This window comes from Symphalangus syndactylus, chromosome X (assembly GCF_028878055.3).
Source record: "Symphalangus syndactylus isolate Jambi chromosome X, NHGRI_mSymSyn1-v2.1_pri, whole genome shotgun sequence".
Taxonomy (NCBI): domain Eukaryota; kingdom Metazoa; phylum Chordata; class Mammalia; order Primates; family Hylobatidae; genus Symphalangus; species Symphalangus syndactylus.
In genome coordinates, this window is record NC_072447.2 from 57846694 (window position 1) to 57865234 (window position 18541).

Sequence of the window (18541 nt, forward strand, 5' to 3'; positions counted from 1 at the left end):
ACTTCTCAAATGAACTACATTACGAGCCTCTACAAGGGCTAAATTATCTACATATTTAAACTCTTGAAGGAAAGACAACTGACTGAAGAGTTGAATAGGTAAGTGATGAATGTGTCAGCTTGAAAAGTTCCAGGAAAGTGTCATCCTTCTAAAAGCCTGCTCTCTGGGGAATGAAAAATCTTAAAGTGACAAAATGGCTTGGCACTGTCAGTTGCCTTAAAAAAAACCTGGGACAAAAATCAAGTAGTCAAATTTAGGATTTATGGTAGATAGTTTTAGTATATAAATTGAGTATACTAGTTTAGTGTTAAGTCCTGAAATGGTTGGGGGGAGCGTCTATTCTAACAATAGCACATGTGGAATTATCCTAGGCTTATATATAGAAATCGTTTATTGATTAACTTCAATTTTTTAAAAATGAAAGGGCCATTGTTGTGGGGAGTAAATTGGTACATGAGTGACAAGAAGCCAGCAAGACACTGCTGCAAATGTGGAGTGAAAGAATAATGAGTCCGAAGGATCCCTTGAGATGTCATCAGCTCTTCTTTTTCTCAGAGTAGTCCCTGAAAGGTAAATGGTGCAGCTCCTTCCTGAGAGGCCTCCATTGTCTCCCAGAACACCAGGCAAATGGATTTACGATACATAGCACCCAACACTGAACAACGGGATAGACTGGGATAGACTTCTTACACTGAATTCCCAGAGGTACATGGCTATGGGTTTTAATCAAATGTACACTACATGACAAGAGTTCTGCTGAAGAAAAATAAAAATAGAACTAGAAAAATGCAGGGGAAAAATGTAGTTTCTGAATATTTAAACCTCTAGGGTGGGGCGCGTGGGATGTGTGTGTAAAACAAACCAAAAAAAAAAACTCAAAATCTTCAGCTTTCACATTTGTAAATATTTTAGACATAATAAAGTTTTGGTCAAACTATAATTATATACACATGCATATATTCCTAAGCTAACAAGCTGACTTTACATAGAAAAAAGGGCATTACAAATATAAATACTGCATATGTTTCCAGTGTGTGTGTGTGTGTGTGTGTGTGTTGGAGGGAGGTTCTTTTTCTTCCCATAGCTTTACTAAGTTCAAAAGATAAACATATTTACTCTAGAGAGGTTTAAGAATTATTTTGATGAGGTGGGTTGCTACAAAACTTAATTATGTAAGTAATAAACGTGTCAAAAGGTTTCAAAAATGTTTAATAGAATCACAACTTATTGCTGTGATATAATTTGATTTTGTATTGTCATATATAACCTTCAAAAGTCATTTTCTTTTCATATAGTAATAAATCAAATTACGTTGGATGAAAAATTTTCAGAAGATTTTTTGGTATTAATAAATCATACATATAATAAAAATATTCAACATGCTTTCAGATGGCATTTTAAATAGTAACAGTATGTCGGCAATATAATAGAATGTTCTGTAAAACTAACATGACAAAATAGGATTAATTGTGGTTTATGGATTGCCATTTAATATAAACCTTGTTTCTTTTTTTTTTTTTTAGATTTTCCATTTGTTTACTTATTTAACAAATAATTATTATAAAACCATATTGTTGGGCTTATAATGCACAAACATATAAAAATAATGCACAAACAGTGGGAGAAGGAACAAAGAAAGAAACTCACAACAAACTGGTTATACAACTATCCTTTATTCTCAGACTGATAAAGGATAGTTATGAAAAACCTATGGTAAACATCATACTTAATGGTGAACAACTGAATAATTTTAGCCTAAGGTCAAGAACAAGGCAAGATGTCTACTGTAACCACTTACATTCCACATTTTAATGGAGGTACTTGCTAGTTCAATCAAGGAAGAGAAATAAAACACATCAATCTTAGAAACGAAGAAGTAAAACTGTATTCCCAGACAACACTCTCTTATATGCTAAACTTTTTTTTTAATTTTATTATTATTATACTTTGAGTTTTAGGGTACATGTGCATGACATGCAGGTTGGTTACATATGTATACACGTGCCATGCTGGTATGCTGCACCCATTAACTCGTCATTTAGCATTAGGTATATCTCCTAATGCTATCCCCCCCGCTGTTGCGGGAAGTCAGGGACCCCAAACGGAGGGACCGGCCGAAGTCATGGCAGAAGAACATGGATTGTGAAGATTTTATGGACATTTATTAGTTACCCAAATTAGTATTTTTGTAATTTCTTACACCTGTCTTTACTGCAATCTCTAAACATAAATTGTCAAGATTTCATGGACACATCACTTCCCCAATCAATACCCTTGTGATTTCCTATGCCTGTCTTTGCTTTAATCTCTTAATTGTGTCAGCCAAGAAGGATGTATATCGTCTCAGGACCCTGTAATAATTGCGTTAACTACACAAATTCTACAGCATGTGTGTTTGAGCAATATGAAATGTGGGCACCCTGAAAAAAGAACAGGATAACAGCAATTGTTCAGGGAATAAGAGAGATAACCTTAAACTGTGACCGCCAGTGAGCTGGGCAGAACAGAGCCATATTTCTCTTCTTTCAAAAGCAAATGGGAGAAATATCGCTGAATTCTTTTTCTCAGCATGGAACGTCCCTGAGAAAGAGAATGCGCACCTAGGGGTAGGTCTCTGAACTGGCCCCCTCCGGGGTGTACCTGTCTCTTATGGTTGAGACTGCAGAGGTGACATAAACTCCAGTCTCCCATAGCGCTCCCAGGCTTACTAGGAAGAGGAAACTCCCGCCTAATAAATTTTGGTCAGACCGGTTGATCTCAAAACCCTGTCTCCTGACAAGATGTTATCAACGACAGTGGTGCCCGAAACTTCATTAGCAATTTTAATTTCGTCTCAGAGCTGTGGTCCTGTGATCTCACCCTGCCTCCACTTGCCTTGTGATATTCTATTACCCTGTTAAGTACTTGATGTCTGTCACCCACACCTATTGGCACACTCCCTCCCCTTTTGAAACTCCCTAATAAAAACTTGCTGGTTTTTGTGGCTTGTGGGGCATCACGGATTCTACCAACGTGTGATGTCTCCCCCGGATGCCCAGCTTTAAAATTTCTCTCTTTTGTACTCTGTCCCTTTATTTCTCAAGCCAGCCGACGCTTAGGAAAATAGAAAAGAACATACGTGATTATCGGGGCAGGTCCCCCGTTATCTGGCGCACACGTGGTCTTTTTTCCTAAGTGCATGAGGGAACCCGATTCCCTTTGGTAGGTGCAGTGAAACGTCAATCAGCTTGGTCCACAGGTAAGTGTGTTCAACTTCCCAACGACTGGTGAGTAGTCTGTGTAAGGTCTGGGTTAACTATGGGTCTATTCAGGGCAGTACAAAAATACTGTCCTTGGTTTCCTGAAAAAGGAACCCTGTATATAAAATTGTGGAATTGTTTGTAAAGCATTCAAGGAACTGGTCTCCACAGGAAATTATGTTCCCGTAACTGTTTGGGGTGACTGGGCCCTGGTACGTGCTGTCCTGATGACATACCAATCCCTTGACCCCCTACAGTTACCACAATTTTCTGAATCTGACGATCCTCCACCTTTTCCTCAACCTTCCTCTCCCACACGGCCTTCATTATCTGACCAGACTCTCCCTTCGGCTACTGCTCCCCCACCTAACGATGCTGAAAATTCAATGTCTAACTCTGGTAACTTTGGCTTAAAGTTACCCCCTACTTATCTTACTTCTTTTCACGCGCAGGTACTTGAAACTCCCGCAGCTGCGACTCACACAGCCCGGTACCATAGATATGCTAATTCTTCTCTCTTCAAACCTCCAGCATCAGCTAATGGCTCCAGCACCAAACTACAATTTACCTATCATTCTTCAGGCCCTCCCCCATCCACTACAGCCCCTCACCCTCCTGTCGTTTCGGTTCCTCAACTGGTCTGAGTCGATATGCGCCGCTCAATCTTACCTTTTTAAAAACAATTTAAGAATTCTTGTACTCAGTATGGTCCTACTTTTCCTTATGTTAAAATGGTATTGCAAGCTTTTTGTACTAAGGTCGTTTTGCTTCCTTTAGACTGTGACCTTTTGGCAAAAAGCTGTTCTAACTCCATCTCAGCCTGGTGGTTGGAGGAGGCCCGTTTACAGGCTCAGCTAAATCAGAGCAATGACATTCTAGTTACTCAGGCTCAGCTCACAGGCTCCGATAGTTTCTCTAATACTTATGCCCAATTAAACTTCGATACTCTTGCCACAAAACAAGTAACAAAGGTGTGTATGAGAGCTTGGGATAAATTACGTGCCCCAGGCCAAGCTCCTGTTTCTTTTACTACTATTAAACAAGTTCAATTGCTTTTACTACCTAATATCATTTTAAACAAAGGAGATAAGACACGTGGCCCTGGGATTCAGCAGTGGCCGCTTTCTAAAGAAAAACTGGAGACTTTAAATCAATTGGTTTCTGAGCAGTTACAACTTGAAAATGTAGAATCTTCTCTTTCCCCTTGGAATTCTCCTGTGTTCCTAGTAAAAAAAGAAATCAGGCAAATGGCGGATGGTAACCGATGTAAGGGCCATTAACGCTGTAATTAAACCCATGGGGGCCGTCCAACCCGGCATGCCTGCCCCTACCTTAATACCTAAAGATTGGCCTCTCATAGTTATTGATCTTAAAGATTGTTTTTTTCATATTGCTTTACATAAATCGGATTGTGAAAAATTTGCTTTTACTGTACCATCTATCAATAATCAGGAGCCTGCAGCTCATTATCAATGGAAAGTAAAACTTCCTCAGGGAATGCTAAATAGCCCTACAATCTGCCAGCTTTATGTTGGACAAGTGCTTTCACCAGTTCGAGCCCAATTTCCCGAGGCCTATATTCTTCATTATATTGATGATATTTTGATTTCTGCCCCCACTGATAAAGAATTAATTGACTGTTACCAAATTTTGAGCCGCTGTGTTACAGAGGCTGGATTACACATCGCTCAGGATAAAATTCAACAGACCACTCCTGTTCAATATTTAGGAATGGTGGTCGATAAACAATGTATTCAACCTCAAAAAGTTCAAATTAGGAGAGATTCTTTAAAAACTTTAAATGACTTCCAAAAACTTTTGGGTAACATTAATTATTTAAGATCTACTTTAGGCATTCCAACCTATGCGCTGTCTAACTTGTTCTCTACGCTGCGGGGAGATTCTGATCTCTGCAGCCCTAGGATTTTGAACTCTGAGGCTTTACTAGAACTGGAATTTGTAGAGGAAAGAATCCAGACTGCCCAGTTATCTAGAGTACAGCCATTTCAGCCTCTTCAGCTTCCGGTTTTTGCTTTATTACACTCCCCTACTGGACTAATAGTTCAACATAATGATTTAGTGGAGTGGTGTTTTCTTCCTCATTCTGTGTCAAAACTTTGTCTGTTTATCTAGACCAAATAGCCATATTAATTGGACAGGCTCGGTGCAGAATACTTCAAATTTTTGGATTTGATCCAAATGTAATTGTAGTTCCTTTAAATCGGCTCGAAGTTCAAGCTGCCTTTCAACATTCTGTACTGTGGCAAATTCACTTGGCTGATTTTATTGGCATTATTGACAACCATTATCCAGAAAACAAATTGTTTGATTTTATAAAAATGACATCTTGGGTGGTTCCTCGATTAACCAAAAATCAACCCATTCCTGAGGCCGTTACAGTGTTCACTGATGGCTCCAGTAATGGCAATGCTGGCTATATAGGTCCTACAGACAAACTTATTTCTACCTCTTATACTTCTGTTCAAAAGGCAGTTAATTGCTGTGATTACTGCCTTACAGGATTTTCCCAAACCTTTAAATATTGTCTCAGATTCGGCTTATGTTGTACATGCCACTAAAAATATAGAAACCGCTACTATAAAACATATTGATAATTCTGAATTGGCTTATTTTCAAGGTTACAACAGGCGGTTCGCCAACATAGACATCCTTTCTATATTACACATATTAGGTCTCATACCACTTTACCAGGACCCATGTCTGTCGGTAACCATGAAGTCGACTGGTCTCTTTTACAACCCAAGAAGCTCAGGAGTTCCAAAATCTCACTCATGTCAATGCCGCTGGCTTAAAGGATAAATTTGCTCTTACCTGGAAACAGGCTAAGTTTATTGTTCACAGCTGCCCTCAGTGCCAGGTCTTCGTACTTCCAAATCAGGAACCTGGTGTTAATCCTAGAGGCCTGACTCCTAATGCTTTATGGCAAATGGATGTGACTCATGTTAGCTCCTTTGGCAGACTGTCATATGTGCATGTCTCAGTAGATACCTCCTCAGGTTTTATCTGGGCTACTTGCCAAACAGGGGAAGGCACGGCCCATGTTAAAAAACATCTGTATTGCTTTGCAGTTATGGGTCTTCCATATCAAATAAAGACAGATAATGCCCCTGGATATGTTAGTAAGGCTTTTGATTCATTTATGCAACGGTGGGGAATTTCCCATATTACTGGAATCCCTTACAATCCTCAGGGACAGGCTGTGGCAGAACGGGCAAATCGCACTTTAAAAATCCAATTGTCCAAACAGTCTGAACAACCAAAACATGATTTAACTACTCCACACTCCCAATTACATTTGGCATTGTTTACTTTAAATTTTTTAAATGTTCCTAAAGATAATACTCTAACTGCAGCTGAACGCCATTATACAGGCAAAAAATTCTCTTTAAACGAAGGCAAGCCAGTATTATGGAAAAAAATCCCAAACCAATACCTGGGAACCTGGCACAATTATAACGTGGGGAAGAGGATATGCTTGTGTTTCACCAGGAGATCATCAATCCCCTGTCTGGGTACCCACCGGAAGACTCAAACTTCGGGTGAATACTGACAATCAAAACCACAGTAAAGAGACATCTGTCAGAGACTGCTTTCAGACTGGTGAGATCTGTGCCGACTCCTCAGAAACAGGCACACCAAATCACAATGGGTGTAAATCAATCCTCCCTGATGGCAATGGAGACCCATCTAACTAATCCCACTTCTTCTGATTACCTTTCTTTTTCTCCTTACAAACCTAAAAATCTCACCATTTCTATTAGCCTGAAAATAACATCCCTCTGTTCTTCTCTTCCTCCTTCAGCACTCAATCTCGCTTACACTAGGTTTTATTTAATGATTCTCCTCCTTATACTTTCTGTCTCACCAGTTTCCTCTCACACTGATTTACCTGCTACACATAATTATTATTATTGGGCTTATGTGCCTTTTCCTCCACTTATTCGACCTCTCACCTGGATAGATGCTCCTGCAGAAATCTACACTAACGGTAGTGTGTGGATGCCTGGAGCTACAGATGACCGTTGCCCTGCTCAACCAGGAGAAGAAGGCACTGCATTTAATGTTACCATGGGTTATAAATACCCCCCTCTGTGCCTCGGACATGCACCTGGTTGCATCCATCTAGAAACTCAAGTCTGGGCTGCTTATCTTCTGGAAACATCAGCTACAGATGAAACATCAGCTACAGATAAAACGGGACATTTGGTCTCTGGCCTCTCCCTTTCTCCTTTAAAACAAATGAAAGGAGGAGTAATGGGAGATACGCCATACTTTCAATATAAGCCTGCAGGAAAACCATGCCTTAAAAATTTTAAGGGCCCATCTAAAACTTTAATTTGGGAAGATTGTGTTAACTCACATGCACTAATATTAAAAAATGATTCATATGGTTTAGTAATAGACTGGGCACCAAAGGGCTATTTAAAAAACAATTGCTCTTCTGGTGGAAGGGAATGCCTGGAGGCTACTTATTTTATTTCTTATCAAGAGAAAGAAAATCATCATTCTACTTTGCATACGAGGATCAGCTCATTCTTTCCCTTAAAATGGGAAGATAAAGGCATTACCCGCCCCCCCCCCCCCAAGGCCTGGTATGATACTCCCTATTCTGAGCCCAGAACACTCAGAACTTTGGAAATTGGCCTATTGCCACGTCTGGACTGCGAGTATGGGAAGGAAAAACTATTTTGACTGTTGTTCCCACTACAGTCCCACTCTCTCAGTATCAACGTAGACCCAGACATTCTGCTTTACTTACCTCCAACCTGACTATTCCCATACAGAGTTGTGTTAAGCCTCCTTACATGCTATTGGTAGGAAATATCAAAATTTGGATGAATAATCAAACTGTCCAATGCATCAATTGTAATCTATACACTTTTATTAACTCCCATTTTGACTCCAGGAAAAGTTTAATGTTGGTTCGAGCTCGAGAAGGAATCTGGATTCCGGTAACTTTACCTAGACCTTGGGAATCCTCCCCCCTCAATACATTTAATTAACGATAAAGGAGCTGAAGTTGCCTATCAGCTTTTTGTTTTTAATGAAATTATATCTACTAAAGTAAATGTGGCAAAATGAGAGAAGTAAATCATAGAGAATTGACCAAAACTGGCATGGTTTTTCCTAAGCCAAACACGTCCTTCAAAAAGGTCCAGTAGTCAATGTATTTTGCAGGAATAGGTGATGGCATACCAAGCCAAACATCTTCACATCTCTAGAAAAAAACCAAAAATGGATATGATTAGAATCACATTTCAAAGTACAGTTTTGAAAATTCAACATCAAACAGTTTATTTGCAAAGTGAAAATTTCTACCATCTACTTTAGGTTCATAAGGACTTTGTGGTTGACTGGATACTTGTTCTTGATTCTTCATTCCCTCCCTGTATAAGAATTATGTGCCCACACTCTTTGTCATATGACTCTGTAGAACCTCCCGTGGAGTAAGAAGGGTATATTTTCCTGTTCCTTTGATATGGGGTTGGCCACATGACTGGCTTTGACCTATGTACTGTTAGCAGACATATCATGGACAGAGGCTCTAGTGTGCTGGCATCATTTGGCTTGGCCTTCTGTGCCTCTGCCATCACCATGAAAAGAACATGGCCCAGGATGCTGCTGTTCTTAGAATGACCAAGGTGGATCAGACCAGGCTGAACTTGCGGACTAAGAGCCAAGCTTAGCTGAATCCAGCCAAGCTTCACTGACCTACATGCCCGTAGACAAGAAAAAGAAATGTGTCTTGTTGTGAACCACTGAAATTTAAGGAGTTGTTATGCAGCATGAATACAGTGATAGATCCTCCTATACTTTCTTAAGAACCCAATTTTTATTTTTATTTTATTATTATCTTTTTAAAGACAGGGTCTCACTTTGTTGCCCAGGCTGGAGTACACTGGTGCAATCTCTGCTCACTGCAACCTCCAACTCCTGGGTTTGAGTGATTCTTGTGCCTCAGCCTCTCGAGTAGCTGGGATTACAGGCACATGCCACCACGCCCAGCTAATTTTTGTATTTTTTAGGAGAGATGGGTTTCGCCATATAGGCCGGACTGGTCTGGTCTCAAACTCCCGGCTTCAAGTTATCCGTTCACCTCAGCCTCCCAAAGTGCTGGAATTACAGACGTGAACTGCTGCCTAAAGAACCCAATTTTTAAAATACCAACTGGTAGCTATACTGGCTGCTTGGTTACTGTTTCTTCAGTAAACAATGAAAAGAACACTGGATCACTCACAGTATGATCTTGCAGATAAGCCACTTTGTGTGTGTGTGTGTGTGTGTGTGTATACATATACACACACAGATGCACATTTTATATAATATGTAAATACATGTATATATACATACACACAAACTTTTTGCATATGCTTCAATGGTTAATTAATTTCAACAGGAGGCAAAGTCCATACATATGGTTGCTTACATTTCTACTATCAAGGTTAAAATATGACTGTCAAGGTTAACTATTGCATATAAGAGGTTCTATATCTTTACTAGTGTTACATTAGTATCCAGAATCACAAGGTGTCACAGAAACATAGGTAAAGGCTCAATAATTTGATGTGATGGAATTTTGGAAGCAAGCTGAATAAGTGGTGTTTCAGTTGCACTTTATGGGATGAAAAACAGTTCAGCAGAGGGTTTAGAGTTGTGAAGGGTGTTCCAGGCCATAGGGACCAGCGTAAGCAAAGGCCTGGAGATCTAAAATCTATTTTCAAGAAAGGGTGAGTAGCCCAGTGTGGTTTGTGGCACATGGTGCAAAGTGGCAAGAGAGATGGTTAGAAGGAGAAGCTGGGGCCAAACTTCTGGCCTTCTGTGCTAGTTTATACTTGAGGCTGTGATTAGGGGAAGTCACTGGTAGGTCTTGGCCAGGGAAATGACAGAAATCTGATTAGAAACTGATTAGCTAACTTGCTGGATGTACAGAGAGTGAAATGAAGTAAGAAAATCAATCTGGAGGTGAGTACTATAATACCGCAGAAAAATGACTGTGCCATAACCAGGGCGGCTGAAACGGGCATGGAGGACAGGAGCTACCTCTGAGAGATACTGCTGCAGGAGAACATGAAATAGCTAGAAGGGGATCAACTTGAAATGGTGACAAAAGAAAGGTGTAGTGCTATGGCTTGAGTTGCGTTCTCATGCAAAAGAGGTATGTGAAGTCCTAATCCCTAGTACCTCAGAATGTGACCTTGTTTGGAAATAGGGTTTTTGCAGATGTAATTAGGTAAATTAAAATGAGCAAAATGAGATCATACTGGAGTAGGGTGGGCCTCTAATCCAATATGACTGGCCTCCCTATAAAAAGACAGCCAGGTAAAGACAGAGACACATAGCGGGAACACCAGGTGACCATAGAGGCAGAGATAAGAGTTTTGCAGCTGCAAACCAAGGAACGCCAAAGATTGCCAGGAAACCATCAGAGTCTAGGAAGAGGCAGGGAAGGATTCCCATATAGGTTTCAGAGAAAGCATTGCCCTGCTGACACCTAGATTTTGGACTGCTAGCCTCCAGGACTGTGGAATAATACATTTCTGTTCTTTTAAGCAACTCAGTCTGTGGTACTTTGTGAGGGCATCACTAGGAAACTAATACAGGTAAGGATGTTTCTAAGAATTCTAAATTTAGTAATAGTTGATAGTGTCTGTTGTTAGTTTCCTGGGGCTGCCGTAACAAAGTACCACAAAGTAAGTGGCTTAAAGCAACAGAAACTTATTCTTTCACAGTTCAGAAGGCCAGAAGTCCAAAACCAAGGTGTTGGCAGCGTTGGATCTTTCTGGAGGCTCTAAGGGAGAATTTATTCCATGCCTCTCTCCTGGCTTCTGGTGGTGGCTGGCAGTCATTCCTTGGCTTGTAAGCACATCACTCCAACGTCTGCCTCCAACTTCACATGGTGTTCTCTGTGTATACCCATATGTCTTCATGCGGCTTTCTCATAAAGTCACCAATCACTACATTTAGGGTCCACTCTAATCCAGCATAACTTCATTTTAATTAATTATATCTGCAAAGATTATTTCCAAATAAGGTCACATTCTGAGGTTTAGGGTAGACATGAGTTTTGGAGGGGACAATATTCAACCCAGTGTAATATCATAAGGAAAGCAGGAAAAGTTTAAAAACATTTTTTAGTAGGAAAACAAGGCTCAGGGAAATTCTAAGTTCAACTGTGGGCATTTTTTCTTTCAAGAGCCCATGGGACATCGAGGTGAAGATTCTGGTAAACATCTGTAAATACGGTTCTATATAGCACAGAGCTAGAATCCAGAACTGTGCAAAGATATAGAAGTCACTGGAATATGAGTGATATGTAAAACTGACAATTGATAACATTGTCATAGAATCAGAAGAGAACTAAGTACCAGCATCTCCAATTCAGGTGTAGAACCTTAATTTAAGAGATGATTTATGATGATGATAAACTAGTTGCAGATTTGTGCAGGGTTATAGGTAGGAATCTTGTAATTACCTAGTAGTAATAGGAATAACAATAAATTTATTGGATATTAGTACATGGCTGATACTCTTTTAAGTGTTTTTACATGTATTAAGTTATTTAATCATCACAGAAACCCCTTAAGAGATACATATTATGATGATAATCTACTTACAGAAAAAGAAACTGAGACACAGAAGGATTAAATAGATTGTCTCAAGTCAAACCTCCAGTCAGTGGAGAAGCCTGGATTATAATAACCTGGGCAGTGGAGCTGCAGAACTATGCTCATCTGCCGGGCTACCCTCCAGAGCTGAGAAAGATCTATTCAGAAGCAGCTGGCTTTCATCCTACATAGCTACATTTGGTCCTCACACTTTCAACAAGAAAAGTTAAGTAGAAAACAAGGCAGTTCTTGAAGTGACACTACTCTTCTCTTTCAAGGATGCTGCCTCTCAGAAGTTGAGCCCAAACCACCAACTGGCAGTATGAAGAGGGAAATGACCTTCAGATGGCTGATGGCTAAACCCACTCCTAAGGGGTGTTTTGTGCAACTCACACCACATGGAACTTGGTAAAACAAAGTTCCTACTTTACTACTTACTACTTACACGAAAAAGTAGTAAACCATTACACACACACACACACACAACCATATATTTTAATCAATGAAGGCTAAGATCAATAGTCATTCAACTCCACTATTTAACATGTCCTCAAAGATTTCATTACAAAACTTACAGCAATATTTGCTCTTAAGTGATGTTTGTAAATTTAACCCCATTATAGAGAAATAGTACAAATATATGCCTTCAAAAATCACCATCCTCTAATAGGTCTTTTAAAGAAAAGTTTTCAACACAAATAATGCATTATGTAACTCATATAAATATGATGAAATTATTCGGGGACAGGATCCTCTTATAAAACAGGTCAGGACTAGAAGATTCTGCCTCATAGCTTATGAGTTAGCAAAAGTGGTTTTGTTTTTGTATTTTTTGAGCAAGGAATTGTGATTTAAATGCTGACAACAAAGAGAAAATAATAGAACTTACAATGCAATCATGAAAACTCAAGAATTTGGAGATGAGATCAAATTTGTTAGCAACTTGGGCGCAATGAAACTCAAGTAAATGTTCATGAGATTTGAAATTAAGGATAATTTAAGATGAAAAGATAACAGTAGTCCATTTCTTAAAATCCTGACCACTTTAAACCCCATGGCTCTCACAAAGCTCTCCTGACTACGCCGGCCCCATTGTGCTCTTCCTTTCGAATCAATACCACTTCCCTTGATTGTTTTTCCTTTGTCACTCTTCCTTAGGTTACAGGTGGGAGTGACTTTCTGTCCAAATAATTCATAAATGCCACAAGCACATTAGCAGTGCTGTGGGTCCATCTATTGCCAACCCCAATTTCAGGGAGATTATCACACCTATTGGCTTAAAATGGACTAATAGAATCAAATTTGGGACCAAAGGAAGGTTAGGGAACAGGGGAGGTTTCAAGGCTCGGGATGGGGCGAGGGACGTCAAAGTAGAGGGAAAGGCACTTTCTTCATAATTTTGTCTATAATTGGATCTACTTAAGGAATCTCATGGCCAGCCCCTTGGTAAAATGAAGACATTTTTGGCAACATAAGAAATTCACATATTACCACTGCCTAATTGTGCTTTCTAATAAATCTGCAGATGTTCCAAATATTATAGAATCTTTATGAAAATCTGGGCAGTGAGTTAAAATACTGTCTTCATTGACTTTTTATTAATCCTACACTACGCAAGGCAAAGAAAACTGGTATCATATGGCTTTCCCATCAGTGCATATCAATTTTAAGTGGGAATTATTGCGTTGTACTTTTATAACAGGAGGAGTCATCCACAGAAGTTGATCCCACCCATTCCACGTGAGAACAAGCTTACTTGTGTCTCTGTAAAACAGATTCCCCTGGCAATGCAGGTTTGGAATTTGGGATCTTAACTGTCTACGTGTAGTGGGCTCTGCCAGCACCCCTTCCTATCCCCTCATCCTTTCCACTCTGGAGCACACCAACCTGACTTCCAACTGCCAGCACCTGCGTTCCTTTGCCCTTGGGCTTCTCTTTGGCCTCTGAGGCTTGCTTTGGCTGTCCCTGTGGCAAGCCACAAGTGCCAGGGAATTATTTCCTTTCCTCCACTTCAAGAGCAGCCCTCAAGCAGTGACTGATGGGAGTTGATGGGTGAATACCGCAGCTCCCTTGCACTTTGGGTGGGATGACTCTGAAGTGTCAGTGTTTCCCAGTTGCATTAAGCTCTAATCATTAGGTCAGGTGTGGGGACTCACACCTGCAATTCCACCATTTGGGGTGGCTGAGGTGGGAGATCACTTAAAGCCAGGACTTCTGAACCAGACTGGTCAACATAGTGAGACCCTGTCTCTACAAAAGAAAAAATAAATAGCGGGGTGTGGTGGTGTGGGCCTGTAGTCCCAGCTGCTTGGGAGGCTGACGTAGGAGGATTGCTTGAGCCCAGGGATTCAAGGCTGCAGTGAGCCATGATTGTGCCACTACACTCCACCCTGGGTGACAGAGTGAGACCCTGTCCCAAAACAAAACAAAACCAAACCCTCAATCGTCTACATCATCTACATTTGTAACTGGTTTGCTAATATGCCTTTAGTAGCTCCTTCCCTTTCCTTTCTCACTCTCCCACTCCCTTACTAGTGTTTTCACTCCTCCCCCAAAATGATTTACATTTAAATCTTTGTCTCCAAGTCTGCTTCTAGAGGAAGTCAGATGTAGATTCTATGCAATTTTGCATTTATCAAAATTAAGAATATGTCTAAGAAAGCCACAGCACAGCTTGAAACAAAGCAACTTCCTGGCAAACTGGATGGATCCAGAGTCTCCAAGTCACTTCCAGATAACTCAAAAGACAGCACCCAAATCTCAGAAGAAAACTCAATTTAATCTGGAGCATAAACAATACATGCCACATAGTGTTTTCTGGAAGAAGGAAGAACTATGAAATGCAGAGTGAAATTCAATGATACAAAAATCATGATTCTAAAATGTCTGGGAATCATTGTCTCCAAGAAGGCCCTATGACATCTTCCAAGCTGTCTGTCACTCGAGGCACTTAAGATGTCAAACCAGTTGGCAATAAATTACTCGTTCATCAGTGGTGAAAAAATGTAGCTGCCGATCTGTAAAATTGCACACCCTTGAAATGGGAAGCAAAGATGGCACTGGATGAACACCCAGTAAACAGCAGCTGCCCAGTGAGAATAGCAAAGCTGTGTGTGAGCTAATGGGCCCTAGATTTATTTGCTTTGACATTTTTAAAAGGAAATTTAATTGGATTATGTCTCCTTCTAGTTTAAAATTTTCTACTGTAATACTGGCCACCAGATGCATGAGGGGAAAAGATCAGGAGCCAATTAAATTCCATGCTTCACTGAAACAACGTTATTTTTATTCCTCCCAAGTGCAAGGCAGATAGACTCATGTTAGTGATTTCACCATGTCACTCCCCTCTACTCACTAGGAAAAGGATGTTTCTATGAGAAATATCTATACATTTATGGAAAATGCCAGTGGTGTGTACAGTATTAAAATTGTGGTTTTCTCAGATTTTCTCCCTTTGAATAAAGTTAACATGGCTTTAGCAATCTAATTAGTTTGACAAAATCATAAAAGCAATTAAATTTTAAGCAAATCACACTGAAATAAATTTGGGGAAGAGGATTTTGTGAATATTTCTTGAGATAATCAAGAGCGTTCTGATAGCAAGGAAAAGCTCATATATAAAGCCAGAAGATTAGCTTATATTTCTATACATTTCTGACTTTACAGCAATGCCAATATTTCATGATTGTCTCCCCTTTCCCTAGACAAATCTTCAACAGAGTTGTCATCTATGTGTGAGTTGTAGCTAAAAGAGGTGTAGTTTCTAAACAAAACCTTTCCTTGGAAGTGCAATGCAGGGCAAGTAAAGTTTTCAGGGAGATGTGGATTTTTGAGCTTCAATGATAGGCTTACGTGTACAATTCAAGTGGACATAACCCGATGCTGTAGATGAAAGTGGATTCCAGGAGTATCATTTCCTACTAGGTTATTGCTCTGTGTTAGGTCACCAGTATGTGTTTGCCAGTTATTTTTTAAGTCTAAGAGGAATGGTAAACAACCTTTTATTTTGACTATTACATTCAACCACAAATATTAGAAATAACTTTACTTATTTAAAAAATTGGCACAAGCCCCTGACTATATAATCCTTACCATTAGGAATACCTCTGAGCCTCAGCTTCCTATCTATAAATTGGGGATAATACTAATTCTTGCAAGATTGTTGGGACAACAAAATGTCACAGGTTATTCCATGCTCTAAATACCAAAAAGAGAGTCTCAACAAGGCGGGTGTCCAAAGATGTTCTCCAAGGTGTACCCAACTGCCCCCTACTTCCTGATGCCAAGGCCTTATATCATCCTATTGTGAAAGAGACTGCTTTAGAGCTGACTGCTAATGCTTCTGCAGTTACGATGTTCATAAAATGAAGCCACATCCAATTTTTCTCAGAAATGTCAAAAGATAAGATGCCAGTCACACAGTGTAAGTTATAAAGTTTATATGAGAACCGATTTAGTGTTATTTTTTAAAACGTGACTTCTGAGATTAACCAGACAGGCTCTAAACAGTGGGACCTATTCTGCCAGTTTTACAGCTACCATCTGTGAGCAAACACAATAGAATGGAAATGGGGTCTCCAGGCCATGACAGTGCCAGGGCAACATGCTGAGACCATAGATAGTCACATAATGGAGTGAGAGTTAAATTACAGCCCCATGGTTCACCATGGGCTGCTGAGGGGCCAGGCAGAGGGATAACTAAGGGAGTCCAATGAGAATCCAGGCTACAGGCCATTGGCTACAGGCCATAGACAACAGTCATGATGGATGACAGCTTACATCCAACCATGTAGGAAAAACCTGTCACCAAAGGACAGTAGGACTAATCAAAGCTAGACTAGCTACACTATAGTACTCTTTAAATTCTCCTTGTTTGTTGGTGAGCCCTATTCTTACTAGCTGAGGCCACCTAATTAGCACATGTAGGGGAGCCACCTCTGAGTCCAGGAAACTGGTCCTCCAATCCAGCAGACCAAGCCCCAGAAGCAGTTAGTGTAGACCTGGCTTTTATCCTGGCTGTGGGGCTTGTTCTGAGCTCAAGGCTTTTTCTGGTAACAAATAGATTGTGCTGGGTCAGTCTCCGTTTGCCCCTCAAGATCCATTCTTTGCCCTTTTCACTCTGTTTTCTGCCCTGGGAGGCTGACTCTGTGGATTGCATCACTCCTCAAGCTTCCTTGCTCTCTGGCTTCTGGATGGGTTCAGCCAATGTGAAGCAGCATCAGGAGATCAGAAAACAGGAGAAGCAAGAGGTCAGAGTATGGATTTCACTCCCCTTCACCCTGTTCCCTCCCTGCCAGGCCATGGTTTGGGAGTGGCTATAGTGGCTACACTACTCTACCTGCTGCTATAGTTCCAGCTCCTCTGCTGGGCTCCAATAACACCAGTCCCCCAGTCCCTCCCTGCTTCTCCCGTAATTGCCAGTCCCTGAGTGCTCCACCCCCCTTCCCCGCCCCGCCACTGCTTGGTTCCCTTAACCCTACCCACCCTGTCAACAGTCCCTTTAACAAATCCATCTCCAGGATCCCTTTGAGCATGCTGTGTATTTCCAGCTGTAACCTCACGGGTATAGGGACTTAGCCAGCTCTGTCCCCTTGGCAGGGTGAAAGCTTGGTCTGAGCCTGCTGAGTGGCTCCCTCTGATTGCTGAATGGTGCTAACTTCAAGATTCCCCATCACTATGCTCACTGTTTTGGAGGGATGCCCTGCTAGAACTCCCTTCCAATCTCAAGTCTTGTGGACCAGACCACACCCCTACTCAGCCTGTGGTTGGCTGAAGCCTGTGGTCTTGTTCCTAGTTTCTGGCCTCTCCCTTCTCACCCCATGATGGTTAGTCACACTAGACTGGGAAGGTGTCCCAAATTTCCACCCATAGCATCCATCCTATCCATTCACGCTGATGCAGACAGAATTAGAGTTGAATCTAGTACTGAAGCCTACTCAGCTTTCATCAGCCAATAAGTTTTTTTTATTTATCAGTAAGATTCCCAGTCCAGAAATGAGATCCTGCTGATGATAATATGCATCCCAGGAGTAAAAATATCCAGGTTCCAGGTGGTGGCCTGTCCTGGTAACTTCTACAGAGCTCTTCATAACACCTCTGAAACTTTAACCCGAGCCAGCCTGTCTGGCTCATATACTGCAGGAAGGGTGCAGCTTCCCAACCCTGGGGCCTCCATCTAAGCTTTGTTTCCACACGGGAGCACAGCCTGTCATTCCTTCTTCTCAGAAGACCTCTGGCCTCATCACTTCACACTCAGGGCTGGGGTGCCTTCACAACCTGATGGATCTTACTCTGAAGCCCTACATAGGACTGGCTGGCTATGGAAGACTCCCCAAACGTTGGCAATCCCCAAAGTCATAACAGGGAGGTTTTCTCTGCTCTGTTCCACCCTTGGGACCTACACATCTGGTCTGACTCCACCATGGCCTCTTATGGCATAACCACTCTCCTCTCAGTTCCCTACCATGAATAGAAGATCAGGAAATAACCAGGGAACCAGCTGGGGAGGAGGCTGTCACACTGCCAGGCTCTCAGTTGATACCAAGAACAGTCAATAGGGGCTTCAAGAGTAGTTGGTTGCCAAGCTGTGATGTACTATCCAGAATCCCCTTGAGGAGGGATTTGGTGGCCCAGCTGCTGGGAGTCCCCTTCCTGGATTTCCTGAGCTACAAACAT

At 41.1% G+C, this 18541-nt stretch overlaps 1 protein-coding gene across 4 annotated transcripts in view; it reads right to left on the minus strand.

Annotated features, from left to right (window-relative positions):
- Positions 1–8149: 8149 nt before the first annotated feature.
- EFHC2 (EF-hand domain containing 2) overlaps positions 8150–18541 on the minus strand; it is a 201627-nt gene continuing 191235 nt past the window's right edge. For all 4 annotated transcript variants that reach the window (XM_055267843.2, XM_055267842.2, XM_055267844.2 and 1 more), the window contains exon 15: positions 8150–8478. In XM_055267843.2, coding sequence (XP_055123818.1) covers positions 8353–8478 — 126 coding nt within the window. In that variant the 3' untranslated portion in view covers positions 8150–8352. The remainder of the gene's footprint in view (positions 8479–18541) is intronic.